Source organism: Lissotriton vulgaris, chromosome 9, assembly GCF_964263255.1.
Source record: "Lissotriton vulgaris chromosome 9, aLisVul1.2, whole genome shotgun sequence".
Lineage (NCBI taxonomy): Eukaryota > Metazoa > Chordata > Amphibia > Caudata > Salamandridae > Lissotriton > Lissotriton vulgaris.
The window spans coordinates 982,261,524-982,280,035 of record NC_141697.1 but is presented as its reverse complement, the minus strand read 5'-3'; the positions used below and the strand labels follow the sequence as shown (position 1 = coordinate 982,280,035).

Genomic DNA, 18,512 nt, shown 5'->3' with positions numbered 1-18,512 from the left:
CATCCTACTGCGACATGTCATGTTCTTGGAGTGAGTTAACACATGCATATTGAGGTACGATTGAGTAGTCTGTAAGCACTGCAACCACATAAACAATGAAGAAACTTATTTTACCAAATAAAAGTGGTTTCATTGTTTTTTTACTACCATATGCCGTAAAAGACAGTACAGATCATGTAACCAACAGGAATTCAGTAATGCTTCATTTTCTTTCCATATTTCAGTCATGTGTGGATTTTCAGAAGTTTACACATCAGCCCCTCTCCACACCTCAGAATTCAAGTAATCAAACGGAGGCAACAAATGTTAATTAAGGAACGGTGATGCTTGTTGTTGTTTTAATTCAAATTGCTTTACAAAACTGAAAATTCAATACAATTCGGATAAGCGCACCACACACTAGAACTACACTGCACACCAGAACAAGGAAACGTGGAATGAGGTTTGGCGGTATAAATAAAGAATATTCACGGGTCATTCCTGCTTCTTCAGGTGGGGTCTCCAGGGGCACGGAGGAGTTGCGGTAATGAGGGGTACCGATGGACTCCTACAAGTGGTTAATAACAAACTTTACTCCTCATCCCTAATCGTTATCCTGAGACCACCCCCTTGCTACCCTATGACCAGTTCTTCGTGCTTCTAACAATAACATTACACCACAAAGTAAGATCCCCTCCAAGTTCAATTCCCTTTTTAAAGTAATCCAAACATATGTCCATTCCTTTCTATTCATCCCAGCACTTCCAGCTGGGGTGGGATCACTCCATTTTCTTTTCACCCAGTTCACTGATGGAAAATAGAATCTATGAACTTTGATCAATGATGGCTCTCCTTCTTCCTAAAACAGAAGAACGTTGAGCCACACCTATGGACTTCTCCAGTGTAGGCCATTCTCCTCAATGCAGAATAAAAGCTTTCATACCACCTTTGTCTAATGAAAAGCAACCATGCCGACATCTGCAGGACAAACAGCCCTAATCCCAGTACCCGCAGGACAGCCCCCATTTCACTGCCGGCTAGAAAAAAACATAATTCAAATTCGACAAGGTGCAATCCCCCATCCCAATTCCTGCATGACAAAATCCACCATTGCCACATCTGCTAGACAAAAGTCCCAAATTGCATGAAAAAGCCACAAACCCAGCCTCGAGAATTATCTTGTTCACTCACATTCTTCTATCCCCACTTGCAATGCGAGGAGAAAATGATTGCTCCAGAGATGCAGAACAGGGATTTTACTATGTTTCAACCCAAGACTCAAATTGGAATTTCCTTTGCAGCATCTCACGGAAAAAATACACGATTTTTAGAGTCTGCCCATATAACATCCTCATTCATTTTCTAGTGTTTAATTGCCTGAAGTGTGTGCGTGGAGGGGAGGCAAAGTCAGCTCCAGAGTAGCAACATGATCTACCTGATTTGCCTTTATAGCCAGCCTGTGGATATTTAAAAATACATACCCCCTACAGTATTCCTACAAGATCACACATGGCACTGTGACTGAATTCAGATGTTTGATGCTGATAGCCCCAAAATCCCCTTTGTAGCCAACAACTGTGGTGCATACAACTTCAATATCAAACCTTTACCAGTCGGTACAATGGTCAGCATCCTCCCCGAAAGTTGTCACATGCCCTCAGATCTTAATGGGAGGCACACTGCAAAAACGTTCAGTGATGCACTGAAGGACAAAAACTTATAATCCCAGATTTACAGAGGGAAAAATCACAATCCCTCCTCCTTCCACAAATGTGACACAATTCCAGCTTTCATTTGAAGGAAATGGGGCCAGGTCTCAGTCTTTACTGTAGGATAAGGGCTATACATCTTTCTGCCTTTCACCATAGGGTAAGGTGCAGGGATATTTGATTTATCTGTAGGGTATGACAGATGTATCCCCCAGCCTTATCCTGACGGGATAGGCACATGTATCCGGCAGACTTCCACTGGGCGTTAATGTCCATTCTTCCTTCTGCTCTTGCCAGTAAGATGAAGTACACAAGATCCCCATAGGTTTCACACGACGGTAAAGGGCGCTGGCCCATGTACACTTCACTTCAGGGGCATTTTACTATTCGAGGCAAGGCAAACCGAAGATTGAGCTAATCGCTAGACTGGAACTCTAGCAAACTCTAGCTAACTGTACTCATTTGTAATTGTTATTCATCGTTCATAAAGTCTTAGCAGGAAACAGCTACAGATACATCTACACTTGTTCTGCTTTCTATGTACATGGTCGCCTACTACGCCCTAGTCATTCTGATGAGTCTAGAGTGCGCTTCTATTCTATAGCGGGCAGGAGATTTTTCTATTTAGGAAACATTCTCTGGATTATGAATCATTTGGACCTGCACTCCATACAAAATATACACAGTTTTTGGGAGGGGAAAAAAACCCACAAAAAACCCTTGTTTTCTGCTAATATTTAAGTCTCCGCTTCTGCCCCAGGTCCGAATTGACTCAGTGCCCGGATGCTAGCGAAGTCGTGCGCACTATAGCAAAGTGTCACTCATTCATTAATTCATTCTAATATCAAGTTTTCAAGTTACAGGCCTGAGATTAAATGGCTTGCCACTCCACTGAGCTGTCCAATCCTTGATCTTAGGTACTCTATCTCAGGACCGCCACCTTAGAGACATTCAGTAATAGAGACTTCTAAAAGATCATGATATTGCTATGAAAATAAGGTTTCCTTTCTACTGCATTTCATAGTGGCTATTATTGCCTCCACCCCCACCATTTGATGTAGAAACAAGAACACTGAAATGGTTTGGCGTTCGCGTTAGACATTAATCAGGCCTCGCGATACACAGCAGTTTTTTTACCCTTCTAGACAAATCGTGGCAGACTATCACAGACTCAAACCCCAGAGCTGTATGTCTTAGAGGAATGAGGCTCTGTACTCTTCTGCCAATCGACTTAGCCAGCTAGACCTAGCAGTGAAAGACGCTGTGCCTCAGTGCCTTCTCCGGGGCCGCGTGGCCCTAGAATTAGAAAGCTCTGTATACCTGTAGTGTAGATGAAGTCCAATGACCTCGTGCCTAACTCGACTGACCAACTACCAAAGGACACACTGTCCTAGAGGAGAGGGTCTCTGTAACCCTGTGCCCATCCAGGGGCATATTCATCATCCCACATTCTTCAGTCACTATCAACCTTTGGAAACAGGAACAAGAAGGGAGGGCTTTGGCACAGAGGGGGTCCTGGCAGTGCTGATTGTCAAAGGTTCAGGACCACAGACTGAACATTGGGCTCCTTGGGGAAAAAGTGAAACACACGGTTTCTTTACTAGGAAGATCTGGTCATCTCCACTTCCCCTTGGAATGCTGCCACTTGAATGCTTATTCCACAGCCATGTTGACATCCTAGCAGCATTGGCCTGAAGCAGGCGTCAGGTGCCCTCTTCCAGTTCCACTTGGGCTAGCAAAGGAATACCAAAAAAGTCATTGCCAACAGTGATATGACATTCAAAGTGCCCAATGTTGCAGCTCCACCCTTAGCCCCAATCTTATTGTTACAGCTTCCTCCATGCCACCCAACATAACACTGACACTGAAACTGGGTCCAAAACTGATCAACATCAGCTGATGAGGGCTCTCCCACTGCCTCCAGCTGTGCGTTCGCCTCTTGGCGCTCAATGCGGAAACTGGCGCTGTTGAGGTGAAGGTAGGCATTGGAGTGATTATTCTGGCGCAAGCAACGCCCATTGCCATGGCAGCGGACAGTACTGCAGAGCTGCGCAGCCTTAGTGACGTTTACGATGTAGCGGCCCAGGTCTTGGTCCAGGTAATCTTTAAGGAGTCCACAGGTCTCCTAGAGTGGAAGCAAAGAAGCATAAAATGAGCACCCAAGTAGCACACTGCCACACCAGAAAGTTATCAAATTACAAATTTAGTGCAGTTGTCACTAGCGACATCCTGGATGCCAAATAATCGTGTTTCTCAATGGTCTACTGAACTAGTACAACCCACAAAGGGCATGTTTTACCAACACCCACTGATAAATGTACTACATATCCACTTGAGAAAGCATACTAACACTTATGCATGACCGCAGGAAAAGTTTCAACTGTATAATAAAAAAAGGCTAATAGATCTGGCTTTGATTGCCAGCCTTGGTGCTTTACCAATGCTAGTTTTGTCATGGTTTTTGTACAACTTTATATTTGTGGAGCTCCTTGGTCCTGGCTTCTATTCATTAAATAAAACTGCTAAAAGAAAAAATATATTTTTGATCTTAAAAAGCTCACAGAACCATAGTAGTCTCTGCCACTAAAGGGAACTACTTAGTGGATGTGTTCCTTGTGAAAGAACATAACGCCATCACCAGTCACTCACAGTAACAAGCATTGGCATAACCAATAGGTCTCGCCTTTGGGACCTTATAAGGGTTTAGCCATGCAACAGTTAGTGTTGTTGCACCAAGGATATTGTGCTGCATTACTAAATACTTATAAGCTTCCAAAAGCGAGACCTATTGGCTATGCCGATGCTTGTTAGTTTAATGCTGCTGTGATACAGAGTAGCCATTAATTGCTCTTTAATGCCTCTGTTGTTATTTAGTAAGACTTGTAGTGGGAGGAAGTTAAAGTATGCTGCCAGTATTGTGCCATATATTTTAAAGACTATTTTTAAGCATTAGCAACTTGGCATGGCTAAATCAACTCTGATTGCTTTCCTAGAATTCCTGAATGGGCTCAAGAAATCCCAGATAATTGTCCCTTTGTGTTTAGTTATTGGATCGTGTGGCAAGTGAAAGGCCAACTTCTGAAGTTCTTGTATGGCATGTGAGTAGTACACACAACGGTGTATGGAAAAGGTGCTCCAGGGTGCAGTAGCATTTAGGTCTCTGTAGAGCCGTTGATCATCCGGGAGGAAATGCGATGTGTATTTAGAGACATGCAACAACGAAGGCTTTCACCAGTCTAGGATAGCACTAATGTTTTTTATCATCGAGTCTGCATGAACATGTTGTGTGACTGGGAGTTTCTGATGGCATCCAAGTGTCTTGTATTTGTTTATTACGCTCTTATGCCAAGTTGCTTTACATCGCAAAGTCAGGTGGCAAAAGGCAGCGTGGGAAGATACAAATTAAAAACAGGTGGGACTATCTCAAGGGAGACTTTGTCAAGGAAGTAGCCCACCTCCCTATATGTGTAATTATGGAAAGGGTTGGGGAGCAGTTCAGACATGACAAGCAATGCTTATGGTATTGGGGTCCTGTAAAGGAATGCATGAAGCTTAGTGGACCAACTGCAAGGAGGAGGGGAACGTGCATGGTAAAATCTGTTGTACAAGTGTGGAAAGATGATGATATGGGCTAAGGATAGGTTTAAGAAGCATACATAACAAGAATAGAGTCAGAAAGCGATCCTAAGTGAGCAAAGATAAATGAAGAGGGTTCATGAACATGGAGATTGGAGGAGGCGTTTTAAGAGTTAGTGTTCAGTTTTCTACCACGGAGATCTGTGTGTTATGTACAATTAATGTTTGAAATAATATTTGCATATGTATATGGGCATATGTAATGTACTAAGACATTGAGGCACTCAGAATGAGTATGAGGCCAATAACTAAGGGAAAGATGGAGTGTTAGGATTCATACATACAAGTGCCTTTTTTACAGTCACACCCTTAGGTGTTTGTGGAGGGAAGTGGTCCATCCAGTACAGAACATAACGCTTGCGACTCTAAAATAATGGAAACAGTAAACTGTTAACTCCCTTTGGGTCTCAATCACAACGGTCAACATTCTTTGTTATTACTGACCGCCTTTAATGGCAAGCTTCCTATCCCTTTCTTGATTGTTGCATCCAGATTTCCGCACCGCGTGTCTGGCCCAGGAGTGACTCCTATGACAAATGTCAGGGTGTTCAGGAACATGGTGCACCTATTTTCCGGAACTGTTTTATTGTTTGGGTAGCAGTTGTTTACTCGAGCAGCACTCCTAAGTGTATGGCGGTTTCTGAGGCCCATTCTCTAGCTGGTGTAGCTTTGCACAGCTGCTGCGTCCAGGGTGTTATGCCTGCTGTAAAATCAGTTACAATGAGAGAGTTTAGTAATGATTCACCTTGGCTGGTGGATATCTGTGTTATGGTGATTGAAAGCTGTGGTGCCTTATTGCAGATCTTTTAGACTGACTAGTAGTGCAGATAGGAGAGCAGCATTGGCCAAGGAAGAATGTATTAATAAACAAAAGGAGTAAGTTCATACCAAGGAAGAGGTTGTGTGTGGATGTGAGAGCTAAAATCTACCTACATATCCGTGATGACAGGGAATGTCTTTTTAATTGCTGTGCATGAAATATGTGCCGCACATAGATAAACCTGATGCTTTGGAAACACTGATATTACTGCTTAAAATATGTAGAAGTGAATATGCTCCTTTTCCTTTTGTCTTTTGGGGAGTGTTGAAGTGGAAAATATGTTTCCTGTATTATATGAAACATAAAACATATGATTGGTGAATACATATTATATGAACATGACTGATGGTTTTATGAACCTTTTTACAGCAACCTATTTTGGTCACTGAAGACGACACAATTCCGTTCTTGTTAGATAGCAGATGTTACAATGCTTCTAGTAGGAATGCAGTGATTGGAGAGGAGCAACCACAGAGGTGTTGGAATGAGGAGTCTTGCATGTGGAGTCCCGAGAGTTTATCTATTTTTGAATTCTCAGTTTAGGAGGATAAAGGGTTTATAGGCTTTGTACGCACAAATTAGGTGTGTGCGATTTTGAGCAGCTTTGACTAACCCGATAGCATTTCTTAACAGTGTTTCTCAGACTTTCATGTATGGTAGGAATGGTCAAAGTGGATATTCTTTTGTCAAAAAAGTTAGCAGGGCTTCCATTAACTGTTGAATCGTTGACACCTTCTACTATTTGCTAAAAAGATGTACATCCTGCGGCATGCATGGGTTAACTAATAAGGCTGGTAAAAAAAGAATTAGGACTTACTACGATCACAATGATCTATTGCAATATTTTTTGTCTCACTGAAAGCTTATTGAGCACATAAAAAACAAGGAAGCTATCGACTTCAGGAATGTGAAAGAAAGCTCTCGTAACTTGAAAGCTGATGACCCATGACGAGAGAGGAAAGCCATATGGCCCCTCTGCTCGAAAGCGCGCGCCCGCATACATGCACTCAAGCTCTGGGCCACAGTGGTAGCATTTTCTGAAGCCCTTACTATAAGTCTCGCCAGACCAGCGCATGCGCTGGTTCGGACGAGACCTAAAAATCAATAGCTGCAAGGAGCTAACCTACGGCCCCCTGCTGTAGGGGGCAGAAGAAAAATGTGAATGACACAGTAAACCAACAGATTAAAAGAGCTGGCTGAAAGTCCCTAAAAGTATATAATATAATTTTAGTAAAATCAAAAGGCCTTACTTAAAGCCAGATCTAAACAAGCACAGGCAACGCTAATAGGTCTCGCTTTTGGTTTGGCCAGTACCTTTTAGCCATGCTGTGCAGCATTACTAAATAAGAACATTAAGCCTATTGTGTTATTTTGCAGGCATGCATGCATCTATAAAATTATGTGAACTTTTTCTTTGTTTTCTTTTTATTTGTTGATCCAACTTGGATCAGCAAGTAAGAAAGAAAAAAGCGCAAAAGTGTTTAAGGAAAGCGGATGGGGAAGCAACATTGGCAGGGGCAAAGAAACAATATAGGGCAAAGCAGGGTGGGGAAGCAACTTGGATAGGGTGCAAAATGGCAGGCATGGGGAGCAAACAGGTGAGAGGAAAAGTTATGCAGGGCACAGAGCATGGGAAAAAGACAAACGTGTGTGGAGAGGGGGCAGCGTGGAGAAAGGGAGGAGAAGCACAAGAACAAGAAAGCAACGTGGGCAGGGGAGAACATAAAGGTGAGCACATCACAGAGGTGTCCAGTCGAGGACCACATGGGTGAGAGAGCGCAGCGCAGGGAGGGGAAGAGAAGCTCACTAAGGACACAGCTAGAACACATGTACTCTCATGGAGTGCTTAAACAGAAGTAATTCTGCACCCCCAAAGTTACTGAGGCCCCTTGTTTCAGCTACTCCAAAGGGTAAAAAAAATATTTTTATTTCCCTTTACAATTACTGGGTAATTACATTCACTGTCAAATTTTCACGTTCAGGCCAAGCCACAGAAAACCAATGTAAGAAAAAGACATCCTAGAGACCATTGCTAGGAGGCACTTGTCCAGCTCTGTCTGTAGTACCCACCTTGCTCCGGGTGTAGTTTGCATCACCCCAAAAAATGGTGCCGGCGGCTCCTAGTGCTGCGCTCTCCCCAATGGTGTAGATGAGGTCTTTCTGCAATAGATGAGAGTGACATGGTTTAGATCAGCAGTGTTTGAAGTTGCTGAAGTTTAGTACAAAACTATTTCTAGATTAACACTGAATTAACCAACTTGACACACAGCATTACCTCTACGTTTCTCGTCCACGAGCCAGTAATAACCACATAAGGTAGTATCCAATCACAGACAGGAAATAAAACGGGAAACGCTTACTGACCGCACCCACTGTCTTACTAAGGCCTATAATAATCTAGCCTTACAGTAGCACTTCCAATTTTGTTTCCTGAATCCAGCGGAATACGGGGAGCACAGATGACTGATGGGCTTTCACCTCCAACAAAGTTGTTGCAGGCTTTCCCTCTGCTGGGCTTTGGGGCACCTGCGACCATAATGGGAGCCACAGGAGTCAGGCACATTATGGCCTCCTTAGACTTAAGGTATCAGGAAAATAATTATTGGGAATATGTTTTTTTCATGCTCTTAGGCCATCGGGAGATCTATCTTCTGGTCTTGCATTGGTTCCGGTGTGGTGTGTATAATTATTTTAGAAGCTTCACTCCGCTTTGTTTCTGGCGTCAAGCGTCTTTTATGAGCGTGGCGTGTAAGCTGCGCGAGCAGTGAACAGCGAGCTACGGCTCCGCAGGTAATCAATAATCCCCACGAGGGGGCTATTCAAGAGGCTAAATGAGCATGGCGTGTAAGCCACGTGGGCAGTGTAAAACTAAAGGGAGTGAAAGCTGTATGAAAGCAGCGCGTTGAAGTGAAGCTGAAAAGCAGCATGTTAAGGAACACAGCGCTGAAAGCCGCACATTCCAGGTACGGCTGCATTCAGCGCAGAAGCAACGCGTACACTGAGTAAACAATGGGAGTGGAGACTGGTTGGAATAGGGTGTGCAGGCACGTTCCAGAGCCGGTCTCCACTTTTGCATACTGAACATGTGATGATTGACAGCATTCTTATGGTAATGCGCTGCCAATCGCATGTGTTCAAGTAAAATGCAGTTTGAACTTTCTATGGATATATATATATATCTATACTACTATTATAAAGAGAACACAGACCTTTGAGCCAGGTAGGTAAACTACAAAAGTAATGCACCAATCACTGCACACAATACACCATTTGAAAGGGGAGATGTAGCAGAAGGACATAGGCTATAGATGAAAAACAATATACATTTAAAAAATCAAAAACGCTAAAAGTGGAAAAGTAGTCCCTTGGGGGCGTGGTTGAGTGTAAGAATGTGGCCGTGGGCGTCTCAAAGAACAAATGTGGCCGTTTACAAAGCAATGCCAAATGCTAATAACAAACAGCGTCCAAGGTAAAGAACAACACAGATACATATGCCCAGATATAGCGGAAATGCGCTTAATATGCAGACATAGAGCGGAAACGTAATTTAGGACGCACATTTAAAATAAAAAGCGGAAATAGAATTTAGGACGCACATTTCTAAACAAAAAAACATACAGCGGAAATGGCCTTAAAACTCACGAGGTGCACGAAAACTCGCGACGTGCGCGCTATAACAATAAGAAATATACACAAATTGCAAGGAGTTACCCAGACAACATTCAACAGCGGGCGTGACTTGCATCTACGATGACTGTCTTCCATTGACACGCAAAAGACGTCAAACAGGGGGCAGGGTTAAATGGACAGAACACCAATGGCAACGCTAATAAAGAAATAAACACACGACTTTTGCAAAAACACATCACAAGTCTTCAACCATTAGACAACGACGTCACAGGGGGGTAAACAGGAACAAACTAAGGCGCATTTTATGCACGTACAAACGCGAAATCTGCAGACTAACCTCAACAAAGAAAATAATACTTACAAAATAAATATAAACAAACAACTGGGAAAATTCACACGAGTAGGGCCAGGACTTGCACACAGAAGAGAGGAAACGATTCGGAAAGTGAAACGCGATCGGGTGAAAAATAACCTGACGAACCACCACGCTGAAAAGAATACTTAGCAATTAAAATAAAAACACAACTAGGCATATTCACACGAGCAGGGCCAAGACTTACACACAGAATAAAAAAAAGGATTAGGAAAGTTTAGACAACACAAAGGGCTTGCACACAATTCACAAAAAAAACACAGACAGTTTATTAAAACGAAGACCAAGGAAACAGCCTTACAGAGCCAGAACAAAATCAATTCAACAGTGCAAGGGCTTGCAGAGACAATTAACAAAACGAAACGGACAATTTCTTGAAGGCATACCAAACATACAACAAGGAAAAATCCTTCAAGAGCCTCAAATTAATCAATTTAACAGAGCAAGGGATTGGCCAGAAAATGTAAAAAAAATTAACAGACACATTATTAAAACGAGGGAAAAAACTTCAAGAGCCTTCAAAAAATAAATAAATTTATTAAACAGGTCAAATTTTTCTATTTGGAACCTCTGCCACTACCAGCCATCTATCTATATCTATATCTATCTATACTACTATTATAAAGAGAGAACACAAACCTTTGATCCAGGTAAACTCGGGAACCACAGCGGCAATCCACACACCCGATACATCGTTGAAAATGTCAGGGTGTGCAGATGGACATAGGCTATATAAATTAAAATAAAATGTACATTTAAAAATGTAACTTAAAAAAAAAAGTAGTCACCTGGAAGTAGCGCCGGCCGCAACGTAGCGCTGGCTGCGGCGTAGCACTGGCCGCGACGTGCGTGATGACGAGGAGGAGCGGCGGACATGAGCGCGGGGAGGAGCGGCAGACAGGCGGGGAGGAGCCGAGAGGAGCGGCGGACAGGAGCAGTGACGAGCGGCGAGGAGCGGCGGTAAAGTCAGGAGCGCGGGAAGGAGCGGCGGCTCAGGTAAGGCAAAGGGACACGTAAAATGTCGGGGTGGGAAGGGGCCGGGGCGGGAGGTGGCACCGGGACACGGACAAAGTAGGGGCGGGCGGGGGCCTAGGCGGGCGGTTGGCCCTGAAGCCTCATTGCCCCCGGACAACGTTGGGGCGGGCTGCTAGTATATATATATATATATATATATATATATATATATTTTTTTTTTCCACAAATCCATCATCCGATAGAGAAAGTCCGCACTCACAAAGGATTTGCTTCCCAAATTCCAAAGTTTATTTTTCAGATTTTAGCATTTATACACAACACCAACGCGTTTCGCAACCTACTGTTGCTTGTTCACGGTAAGGGTACATTGTCACAGACTCCTCCTATATTTTGAAAAAACCCGCCACAAACAAATGCTAATGATGTCACTTCCTGTATGAAAACAGGAAGTTGGATGGGAGTTGTAGTTTTTAAATTAAATGTATGTTTTTGGAACAGCGCTTTTAACGAAAAGAATACATTTTCATTAACATATAACACTTCAGCATTGTCTTTCATAAAGTGGCAATTCAATGTAAAGGAACGTTACAAATCAGTCTGTTTGGGTAATACATCCGGTCTATCGTGTATTTAAATTAATATGAAAAACCAAAAGCCCTCTAGTGGGCAAGGGGGGTTATGAGCGGGTGTTTTTAGAATAGAGCTCTCTGGTGAGCAATTTTATCTCCACGGATAACAGTCTATATTTGAGCCCTCTAGTGGGCTGAATTCATACTCTTATGCTTCCCCCAGTTATATATGATCCAACCCAATTATGATGCTTGTTGTGGAAACCCAAACAACCTTCACACTCTATATTTACTGTTCACCAAGTATTATGTTCGTCACTATTAGTTCATAATACAGAAAAAATTGCGCTGTCCATGAATGATTCAATTGTTCCTAGAAACACATATGGTTCCACCCATATATCTGTACTGCCAATTTTTTCTTATTCGGAATCCTACTCTTGTCTCTCGCTTTCATTGCAAAGAAATCAGGTACACAAACAGTTCTCCATTAGTCCAATTATTTACAAATGTACATAAAGTTCTTCGCTTTGATTTAGTCCCATGGGGCTCATTGTTCGAAAATTTAGAATTTGTCTAGATTCTCTGCATCTTAGTTGTTTTTCTTGATCTCCGCCCCTTTCGTGTGGCAAAATACATTCCAATGCATATGTTTTTAGGAGTTTCCAGTCACTGTTATGAGCCAACTCCATATGCTTTGCGACAGCATTACTTTTATCCCTGTTCACTGTTGCTCTAATGTGCTCCATGATACGTTTTTTAAATTCATTCTTCGTGCTGCCGATATATTTTAGCGCACACGGGCATTCAATCACATATACTACACGTGTGTGCTTAAACAATCAATCAACTGGTTAATTTTCCACCATTTTTTGTTTGGAAGCATTACTTCTTTTTTGTTGATGGCAATTTGGCACACTTTGCATCTTTGACATTTGATGAATCCTTTCGTATTCAACCATTGGATTCCTTTTTTCTTTTTGGTCCTGTCTTGGTAGTGGCTCTGTATAAGTCTGTCTCTTAGGTTTCTACCCGGCGATATGTAACAAGTGGGTGATTCCCCATTATTTTGCCCATTGTCTGATCTAATTGCAATAATTTCCAGTTCTTTCTCAAAATATTTACAATTTGTTTAGATTCTCTCGTATAATCAAGTATCAATCTCACTTTTCTTTCATTCAGTTCTTTATTTTGGGTGGTGTTTATTAATGCTTTTTTAGTAATCAAGGCATCTTTGCGTTCTTTCATGTTTGCTCTTTGCCATCCCTTTTTTATGATAGTTTTGTGGTATCCTCTGATACTAAATCTAGTTTAGTATCAGAGGACACCACCCAAAATAAAGAACTGAATGAAAGAAAAGTGAGATTGATACTTGATTATACGAGAGAATCTAAACAAATTGTAAATATTTTGAGAAAGAACTGGAAATTATTGCAATTAGATCAGACAATGGGCAAAATAATGGGGAATCACCCACTTGTTACATATTGCCGGGCTAGAAACCTAAGAGACAGACTTATACAGAGCCATTACCAAGACAGGACCAAAAAGAAAAAAGGAATCCAATGGTTGAATACAAAAGGATTCATCAAATGTCAAAGATGCAAAGTGTGCCAAATTGCCATCAACAAAAAAGAAGTAATGCTTCCAAACAAAAAATGGTGGAAAATTAACCAGTTGATTGATTGTTTAAGCACACACGTAGTATATGTGATTGAATGCCCGTGTGCGCTAAAATATATCGGCAGCACGAAAAATGAATTTAAAAAACGTATCCTGGAGCACATTAGAGCAACAGTGAACAAGGATAAAAGTAATGCTGTCGCAAAGCATATGGAGTTGGCTCATAACAGTGACTGGAAACTCCTAAAAACATATGCATTGGAATGTATTTTGCCACACGAAAGGGGCGGAGATCAAGAAAAACAACTAAGATGCAGAGAATCTAGACAAATTCTAAATTTTCGAACAATGAGCCCCTGGGGACTAAATCAAAGCGAAGAACTTTATGTACATTTGTAAATAATTGGACTAATGGAGAACTGTTTGTGTACCTGATTTCTTTGCAATGAAAGCGAGAGGCAAGAGTAGGATTCCGAATAAGAAAAATTTGGCAGTACAGATATATGGGTGGAACCATATGTGTTTCTAGGAACAATTGAATCATTCATGGACAGCGCAATTTTTTCTGTATTATGAACTAATAGTGACGAACATAATACTTGGTGAACAGTAAATATAGAGTGTGAAGGTTGTTTGGGTTTCCACAACAAGCATCATAATTGGGTTGGATCATATATAACTGGGGGAAGCATAAGAGTATGAATTCAGCCCACTAGAGGGCTCAAATATAGACTGTTATCCGTGGAGATAAAATTGCTCACCAGAGAGCTCTATTCTAAAAACAGCCGCTCATAACCCCCCTTGCCCACTAGAGGGCTTTTGGTTTTTCATATTAATTTAAATACACGATAGACCGGATGTATTACCCAAACAGACTGATTTGTAACATTCCTTTACATTGAATTGCCACTTTATGAAAGACAATGCTGAAGTGTTATATGTTAATGAAAATGTATTCTTTTCGTTAAAAGCGCTGTTCCAAAAACATACATTTAATTTAAAAACTACAACTCCCATCCAACTTCCTGTTTTCATACAGGAAGTGACATCATTAGCATTTGTTTGTGGCGGGTTTTTTCAAAATATAGGAGGAGTCTGTGACAATGTACCCTTACCGTGAACAACGACAGTAGGTTGCGAAACGCGTTGGTGTTGTGTATACATGCTAAAATCTGAAAAATAAACTTTGGAATTTGGGAAGCAAATCCTTTGTGAGTGCGGACTTTCTCTATCGGATGATGGATTTGTGGATTATTTAAAAGCGGGGCTCTGCTTTGTAGTCGGCACCGGTGGAAGAGCGCCATTGGACTACGAATTTTTGAGCCAAGGCTGTGGAATATATATATATATATATATATATATATATATATATATATATAGTTGTTTAGTCTGTTTGACATTCATTTAGAATTATAGTGGACTGTGGATATACCTGTTGACTGCAATATGGGAAAACATGCTGGGAAGAGGAGGCATTGTTCCCCAAATTCATCATCCTCAATGAAGAGTCCTGTGCCAATGCCTCCACCTAAGAAAAAGAAGTTGAAGAAGGAGGCGAGGCTTAAGTTGCTGATTTTGGACACGTTATCTGGTTTAAAGATAAAAAGAAAGCAGGATAACAGTCTGGAGGTGGGCAGGAACATTTCCAGTTCTGAGTCATCGGATGAGTTGTCTATGGGTTCAATGGAGCATAAGAGAAAATATGTTTCTAAAGAAATGTTACCGGACATTCTTGCCCATTTTAGTGAAAGCATGGGATTTCCGGATGAGGAAGTAGCCAGCACGTCTAAAGACAGCAAACAAAGCTAAAGAAAGCAGACAACTAAGGCCCTGCACATTCATCCTTTCATGATGGACGTTCTATAAAATAAGTGTAAGGATCCAGAACGCATTCTTTGGCCTTTCTTTATGTCCAAGCTTTATCCATTGACAGACATGAAGGATAACCTCCCAGGGATGGTCCATGTGGATTCTAATGTGACCAGTCTGGTGGGGCACCAGTCAATGGCAGAAGTAAATGTTCTAAAAGAGGGAAGAAGACAAAAATATTGAGTTCTCATTAAAAAAATGCTTACGAGGGTTCCCATTTAGCCATTCATTCTGGTATATATGGGGTATATGTTGCGCAATCGTTATCAGACTTTAAAACTTTGTTCACCACGATGCAAGGGGGGGTGGGTCCAGAATAATAGGAATCCATGGAAAGACAGACTGAATTTCTTTCAGGTATTGCTTTTGATTAAGTAAGAACATCTGCTCTGTCTTGAGGAGCATTTAGTGCAGACGTTTCATATTGTTTTCAAGGAGCTGAAACATTTGTTTTCCTTTCAAAAACAGCAGCAAACAATCCTTCTTTTCCTTGGCAAAGTCATTTCATCAGCCTTCCCGTAGGAAAAAGTAATACATTTAAAGATCAGAAATTTCAGCAGAAAGGTTTATGGCAAGTTCCAGAAGAAACCTCATCAGGATCCAGGGAATTCTAATCAGCATTCCTGACTAAGCCTCCTCAGTGGTTCCAGTTGGCAGGATAGATGTTGGTGGGCGGCTTCATAATTTCCTGGAAAATTGGAGTTGCACGACTTCAAACAAGTGATTGCTGAGTTTTCTGAAAGGAGGTTACCAGATCGTGTTAGTGTCCTTTCCCCCATCATCAGGAACGGTTCAGACGCCTCTTCCAAGAGATCCACTCAGAAAGAATACATTGGTGGAAGAGATTTGGTTGCTTCTCCTAAAGGAAGAAATTGCTCCAGTATCAAAGTCAGAGAGGGGGCAAGGCAGTTATTTGATTGTGTTCCTAATCCCGAAGATAACCAGGGGTTTCAGAATCATGATCAACCTCAAGTCCATGACCAAATATGTTCGGAAAATCCCATTTAAAATGAAGACCCTGCAATGATCATTCCATTGATTCAGGCAGGTTTTGTGATGTCTACGCTGGCTTTCATGGATGCCTATCTCCATGTTCCTATGGCATTGAGGTTCCAGCAGTATCTGCGATTCTCTCTGAGGGGTCATCATTGACAGTATTGTGTACTACTGTTCAGTCTACGGTCCTCCCCCAGATTCTTCACCAAGGTAGTAGTGGCACCCCTGGTGGCTCACCTTCATCTTCAAGGAAGATCAATGGTTCCCTACTTGGACGACTGGTTACTCCAGGGACCATCTGTTCGGGTGATGCAGCAACATCTGGACTTGGCCACACTTACACTAAAGAGCCATGGGTTTTCTCTTGAATGTTCTGAAATGCAAGCTCCAGCCCTTAACAAGAACATTCATAGGGCCAAAATTCGACTCAGCTCTGTGCAAAGTGTTCCTGCCACAGTCCAAGATCCACTGTCTACAATACCTGTTACCATCTCTGTTGTCTCAGATGCCTGCCACTTTGTTTCAGTGGATGGAAGTGCAAGGTCACATGGCGGCCTCTGTCTAAACAGTACTGTGGGCTAGGTTGCACCTACGGGCAATACTGTGGCACCCTCACCATTTTGTGAACTTTCCCATGCAGGATATAACCATGGAGATTCCGGTGTCTCTAGACATTGTTCACAGCTTGCAGTGGCGGCTGGACTCGTCAAATCTTCCCAAAGGAATAAATATTCATTTTTCTCCTCCAAAAGTGGTGACAACGGACACCAGTGCCCTGGGTTGGGGGGCAACACTGGGGCAGTGGTCCGCTCAGGCTTGATGGTCAGATCGGACGCCATGCGATCATCCAATTTGAAAGGAACTGTCAGTGGTGGAGAGGGCACTCTGGAATTTCAAGCCACTCCTGTCCAACTGCAATGTCCTGGTTTGATCGGACAATATGGTGACTGTGGCATATGTCAACCATCAGGGCAGCACCCACAACCAGTCACTCAATCGGGTTGCATGTGCTGTGGCGAGTTGGGCAGAACTTCAACTCCAAGCCATTTCTGATCAACACTTCAGGAATATGGACAATGTGGTAGCAGAAGCTCCGAGCCACAAGTCTCCATACTCTCTGGATCTGCATCTCTGGCAGACCAGGGTGTGGCACCTGGTCTGCCGGAGGTTCGGATGTCCAGAGGTGGATTTATTTGCTTCCAGAACCAATGCACTCCTAACAAACGTCTGCTACAGGGCACCAGAAGTGGGGACCTTGGGAGTGGATGCCTTGTCGATTCCAAGGTCACCAATGATGCTGTATGCTTTTCCTCCCTTTACCCTCATTCAGGCTTTTCCTCTGAAGGTCCAGCAGGAAACAGCTTTGGTAGTGACAAAACTGCCATATTGGCAACGGAATATGTGGTTCCTGTTGTTGAAGAGTTGGGCCATGAGACCTCCTTGAATCTTGCCACAAAGACCATCTCCTAGAGAGGCAAGGTTTGCCAGCCCACATTATTTTGGCGGTCCAGTGTTCTCGTAGGGATTCTACTTTGTATTTAACATTGGACGGCTTTTGACACATGGTGCTCTCTTCGTGATCTTTCTCCTACATCTGGTTCTAATTTTATTGTCCTATTCTTTTTGGATGGGTTTCAAAAAGGGTATGTATGATCTACTTTGAAAGTTCAGTGGAAAGCTATCAGGGCATTCATGGATTCAGTTTCCTTTTCCTCGAATGCTGGGTCTGTGGTTACCAGGTTGTTTTGTAATTTTTCCCCTCACTTCTGTCAAATCTTCTGTTCCAGCATGCGATCTTGCTTTGGTTCTTCATACTCTTCAAACCACTCCTTTTGAGGCTTTGTCAACTGTGGATTGAAGTTCCTTTCCTTTAAAGTGGCCTTCCTGGTGGCCTTCAAGTCAGTAAGGGGATTAGGTTACCTTTCTGCTGTGAGATGTTCCCCTCCATATTTGCGGTTGATGGAGGGTGATGTGCTGTTAAGATTGAATTCTGGGCTTCTCCCAAAAGTTCATTTTAAATTTCCTACTTCTAAGGTACTGCTGTTACCTTTCCTCTGTCCTTCTGCTTCTTCTCCTAAGGAACAGGTGTTGCACACTCTTGATGTAAAACATGTATTTTCTGTTTATGTTGACAGATCAGCTGCATTTCAGACTTGTGACGGCCTTTTTGTGACTTTTGGTCTTGAAGGGCGCAGACAAGCAGTATCCAAAATGACCCTGAGTCATTGGATTAATGATACCATCTCCTTAGCTTATCAGGGCTCAGACTTGCCTTGTCCTTCCAATATTCAGGAGAGATCCAATAGTATTGTCAGCTTTGTGGGCACATTTAA

General features: G+C 42.4%; 1 protein-coding gene across 2 annotated transcripts in view; it reads right to left on the bottom strand.

The window, feature by feature from the left end:
* Positions 1-321: 321 nt before the first annotated feature.
* HYAL2 (hyaluronidase 2) overlaps positions 322-18,512 on the bottom strand; it is a 79,186-nt gene continuing 60,995 nt past the window's right edge. For both annotated transcript variants that reach the window (XM_086938844.1, XM_086938843.1), the window contains exons 3-4: positions 8,215-8,304; positions 322-3,813 (exon numbers count right to left, since the gene is read on the bottom strand). In XM_086938844.1, the coding sequence (XP_086794970.1) occupies positions 3,421-3,813; positions 8,215-8,304 (483 nt within the window). In that variant the 3' untranslated portion in view covers positions 322-3,420. The remainder of the gene's footprint in view (positions 3,814-8,214; positions 8,305-18,512) is intronic.